Source organism: Trichinella spiralis (genome assembly GCF_000181795.1).
Source record: "Trichinella spiralis strain ISS 195 chromosome Unknown Scfld2, whole genome shotgun sequence".
Classification (NCBI taxonomy): Eukaryota; Metazoa; Nematoda; class Enoplea; order Trichinellida; family Trichinellidae; genus Trichinella; species Trichinella spiralis.
This window is the reverse complement of record NW_003526941.1, coordinates 1,579,481-1,584,697: the sequence shown is the minus strand read 5'-3', so window position 1 is coordinate 1,584,697 and position 5,217 is coordinate 1,579,481. Positions and strand designations below refer to the sequence as shown.

At 34.2% G+C, this 5,217-nt stretch overlaps 2 protein-coding genes across 2 annotated transcripts; both read left to right on the top strand.

The window, feature by feature from the left end:
* The first annotated feature begins 1,949 nt into the window (after positions 1–1,949).
* Positions 1,950–3,564, top strand: Tsp_02847 (hypothetical protein). The gene is made up of 6 exons (XM_003379130.1): positions 1,950–1,964; positions 2,179–2,244; positions 2,284–2,379; positions 3,028–3,098; positions 3,216–3,285; positions 3,469–3,564. Exons 1-6 carry the CDS (start codon positions 1,950–1,952, stop codon positions 3,562–3,564), a joined length of 414 nt encoding a protein of 137 aa, XP_003379178.1.
* An 853-nt stretch (positions 3,565–4,417) lies between these two features.
* On the top strand, positions 4,418–4,810 carry Tsp_02846a (ATP-dependent RNA helicase DRS1; the record flags this gene model as incomplete). The annotated part of the gene is made up of 3 exons (XM_003379129.1): positions 4,418–4,517; positions 4,683–4,747; positions 4,769–4,810. Coding segments are annotated over exons 1-3 (207 nt in total), but the record flags the coding sequence as incomplete, so codon positions are not given.
* Between the last annotated feature and the right edge of the window lie 407 nt (positions 4,811–5,217).

Genomic DNA, 5,217 nt, shown 5'->3' with positions numbered 1-5,217 from the left:
TCTAATTTCGACATATTGCATATAGGCTCAGTAGACAAACGGCGTCCTCAGGGAAGTGCAATGCATTATTGAATTCTTTCCCCATATATGGAAACAGTATTGTGAATTCTTATTAATTGTAAATCCTCTCAATTTTACGCAATTGATTCTTTAATGAGATATTTGGCAAAATTGCCTGATAGAAGCGGTATCATTTATAGAAGGAAATAATGCAATACTACATGAAAACTGCAATTCATTTTGTTCATTTTAATTAATTTTCATATCTATATTGTCGGCAATCAATGAAATTGCGTAATTAAAATTTTTTTAATTTGTAGCTGTCTGTATTACAAAAATGAATTTCAGGTACAAATGCTATTACGATCACGATCATTGCTTGGAGGTTATAAGTCGTAATTTCTGAATAAATACTCATAAAATGGATTTATATTTCATATTATCAAAAGCTCGTATTTATTTTCTTATCCCCTGGCTCCTACTAAAATCACATCATCACTCAACTTTTTTTGCATTATCTCAGCAAATACGCGTTTATACAACGTGCGACCAGGTTTGTAGTGATTAATTTATTTTTTCTGATCAATTGAAATCATTATCTCAACAACTTAAAATTTTCGACTTTCAAAAAAGCAAGGCTATAGCCTTTGCTGTTTTTGCGATTTTCGAAAGTAGGCTTTTGACACAAATTTCGCTTTTTTTGTTATAATTTGCTAAATTCTGAAAATTTAATAGGTTCTGGAAAGAACTATCGCATACAAACCCGTACTTGTTGAACAAATAGCCTCAAAATTTGGCATATGCCAAGTTTAATACGCAGCTAAGATTTTTATCCGTGGCTTCTTTATAGGGAACGAGGCAGTTTTTTATACAAACAGCTTCAGCAAGTGTAATATTCTTTGTGTATGTTTGTTTTTTATTATTTTAAACATTGTTTCGTATTCCAATATGTTTTGGTTTTTCATTCCAGTTTTCCTTATCGTCCTGTTTTGATTACTTTGCTCACAACTGTTTTAGAATTGAAATGCAAATAATAACTGATGTTTTTTACAAATGGAATAGAAACTCAAAGTAGCAATTGATGTTGCATTTGATCCGGTTGCTATAGTAGCAAATTTGCATAAGAACGTATTAATTTTCTTCATTTAGTAATGTATTTTTATATGGGTTTGGGATTAATTTCCTCCAGGGTAAAAGTTAGTACACTCCACCAAAGGCAATGTAACATAGCTCTATTACTTTGAGGTTGACCTTGGCCAACATTTCAGAATTCCATCATAATGATCCTATCATTCATTATGAGAAAGAATATTAGTCCAGAAAGGTGATCAACCCTCTTGCTGCACATCAACTACAATTCAACAGCTCGTTTTCTTCATTGTTTACAATCAGTTTACCACAGCGATATACATTCCTCAGTAATCCCGTTCACGTCAACACTTTATCATTATCAATATTTAGCAGGCAAGTTATTTTTGTAACTGTGCTCACGTTGTTTGTATGCGTTATCTCAAACAATTTGTTACACACAATATGATGTATTTCATTTCCCGCATGTACCATCTGAAGAACCATAGACAATAGTTTTATATATAATGAGCTATTAAGCCTAACGTACACTTCGTTCTGTTAGGAATGATGAACAGAAAACTGTGAAATCAGTTTCTTTGTATGCTGCTTTTCGACACCTATAATTTGCAAATTACCTTTCATCGTAGCAGTAAAACTAATAAACATTTTGAAATAGGTTTATGCTATAGGGTTATTACTAAATGAAAATTAGTTTGTTCTACCAAGGGCAATATTATATACATTCACCACCTTTCAAAATTTCACCCCACGGTCATATAATTTATTCTTATTTAGTGTATGACGAGTTTTCTTGGTTAGTTATTTCGTGCGTCGCCGTAACGGTACGTCCTGAATTACAATTTCACTCTTGAATAATCATGCATGATGAAGAGGTAAGTTATTCGATAATGCATTTTGATGTTGCATGACTACCATTGCATGACTTAACAAATATACTAAACACAAACTAATAGGTTTTTCCTCTCTTATTATACTAACATGAAAATGTTCTTAGCCATATGTGTTTTACAGATGCTGCGGACAAACAAGTAAGTATTTCAGCAATGCACTGAAGCAAATGACTACATTAATATAATTTCGTTTCAGAATTCACATGACATGAATACTGCATACACGTGTGATCGATATCAACAAATACAATTCCTAATTAATGTTAGATTTGATATTTGATATTGAAATGTACCGATACAGGTATTACTGCAACAACGTTTTATGAAAACTTCAAAAGAGAGCCGATCACCATTTCCACATGACGTGAATCACAAATCACGTGAACATAGAAAGCATGTAAGCAATATGATGTTATTTTTGTAAACAATACTGTGTATTGTATCCTTTTCATAAATACGACCAAGTAAAAGTGAAATAGCCATATTATAAAAAGTGATTGAAGACGAATGACAGTGCATCTAATTTTATTATTCAAGCAATGTGTTTTAAATTCCTAAATTTTAATATCTTTCCATGAATGAAAATGGTCGCGTAATTTTGACGGACGATTAAGGACTACAGGTAAGTAAAAAATTTGTTTAGCTTCACTCGTATTGAAATTTACATTAATATAGAACTTTCAAAAAAAGAAAACAACAAAGCATTCCCCACTGAAAATGCAAAGAAGTATATTTTCGATTAACTGAGTTTCTTTTTCAAATACTATTAACGTACGCTTGTTATTTAATTCTTATTCCATAGTTATTTTTCCAGTGTTGAAGTATTGGAAACGGTTGAAGGTTTGAAATACTGGAAAGAATAAAGACAACACGCAGGTATGAAAAGAAAGTCCACTCGATCTAAAACTTGGAAATTGTAGGCAAAACATTCAAGGAAGGGCTATAACACAGTAATTCCACCTCTGAAGATAAATAACAGTACGTATACTTTATTAACTGGATGCTGCTTAACACTTCACAGTTTCAATTCATCACCTTTACTTAGCTGGTGTCTAAGTATTCGACATGTCTGACTATTTTGGACTGGGGAACAAAGGCAACATGCATGGAACACACGTATGCGCACTAATATTCTGAAATTTGGATTAAAACAGAAGATGAGTAATTATCGTCATGTACACTGAAGGTTAATTTGGGTATGGATATTTAACTGAGTTTATAACTTTATTTTAGAAATCCTCGAATAGCAGCATCTTTATTTACCCCGTCGCTGAATTATTTTCCTACGCACATGATTTTACAAGTAAGTTAATGCACTTACAGATAGTACGTGTAAATATAAATTTCAATCAGATGCACTGCCATTCGTCTTCAATTAACATTTATAATATGGCTATTTCACACCCATAATAAGACAATATTATCTGATATCAGTGACTATTATAAATAGAGAAAATTCATTTACCTCAAATGTATGAATTTCTAGCAAAGCGAAGAAACTGTGGATCGTGTTTCCTTGTACCTGACACTTCTTGCATTTAGTGCTCCAACTGGTGAAAATGCTCCCTCTGCGAACATATAGTTTGGGAGAAAATCAACCTGAAAAAATTGCTTCCAAATGAACAGAACCATCCAGAACAGACAGAACAACTACATTTTATGCATGACGATAATGTTTTCCCTCATATGTAGGTAAATGACAGCAAGTAACTAAATTTAATTCCGCTAATTTTACAGGCATGCTATCGACAGTATAAAATATGCAAGATAAACAAGATAGCGGGAATGGTCAGTAAAGAAGAACAAGTCTTCGACTGTCATAAAAATTAAGTAATATTAAGTACTATTTAAATCTACTCATGCATCGTTCAAGCAAAACTGTTTATAGACTACAACATCCACTCCTGAAAGAGGAGCATGAGGCTGCAACGGAAAAACAAGAGATGTTTCATGAATGGTGATAATGTTTCCTTTCATAAATAGGAACGTAGTCAGTTGGAAAACAGCTAAATTTGATTCCGCTCATTTTATAGACATGTTCACAGACAGTAACGCCATTGCACTGCAAGGAGAAACAATGGGAATGCACAAAGTGCGAATTGTCTCCCTGTCACCAAAAGTAAGTAATATTTAACCTAATTATTTAAGGTATTCAAATTTATATTACTGTTTTTCAGGCGGTGTCTAAACAAGATAGCATCGTGAAGGTCCCTGAAGAAACTGACTGCAATGAACATCTGTAAACAAGAAGACATCGTCCGTGTCAAGACGCGGTAAGTTTTAAGTATTACTAATGTGAACGACACTTCAGATCACAATCACATCGAGAAGACTGGAAATAGAGGAGGAAGAAAGAAGAGACATCTGCTCACCAGCTAAGGATAAGATTTTGATATGGTGAGGAATTGGTAGAAGAAAAGAAGGAAAAGGAAGATATGGACAGGAAGGTAAGTACCAATCTGACAGTACCAATCCACTGCAAGAAGAAACAAAATGGGAATGCACAAAGTGTGAATTACCACCCTGTCACCAAAAGTAAGTAATATTTACACTAATTATTTAAGCTAATTATTTCTGTTTTTCAGGCATGGCATTTTGGAGGTCCCTGAAGAAACTGACTGCAATGGAATAACATCTGTAAACAAGACATCGTTCCTGTCGCGGTAAGTTCTAAATACTTTTGTGAACGTCACGTTTCAGATCACAATCTGAAGATCGAGAAAAGTAGAAAGAAGAACTGGAAGAAAGAGACATCTGCTCACCAGGTAAGGAAAAGATTTTGACAGGGTAAGGAATTGGAAATGAAGGAAAAAGATTTGGAAAAGAAGGTAAGTAACTGGAATTCAGGAAGGAGGAATGGAAGCATTAATGGAAGGCCAAGCCTTTGGAGGAGGAAATGGAGGAGAGGAGTATAGGTTGTGAGGAGAGGACAGGAGAGGAGCATAGGTTGGGAGGAGAAGACAGAAAAGGTATATATGCGGAAAGTAGCATCAGAGGGATACGCTTTACCTTAAACAATGCCTCAAGCTATATTTCAATATTTGGATTTGCCTCCAGGCTAAGCCCTAGGCTATGCTTCAGGCAAAATATTTGCCTTCAGGCTATGCTTCGGGCTACGCCTCCGGCAAATTTTTCGTAATTTGTGAAAAATTTCGAGATTTTCAAAAAGATAGCCGCGGGCTACGCCCCAGGCTACGCTTCAGGCAAAATTTAAAAAATATTTACCCTCAGGCTA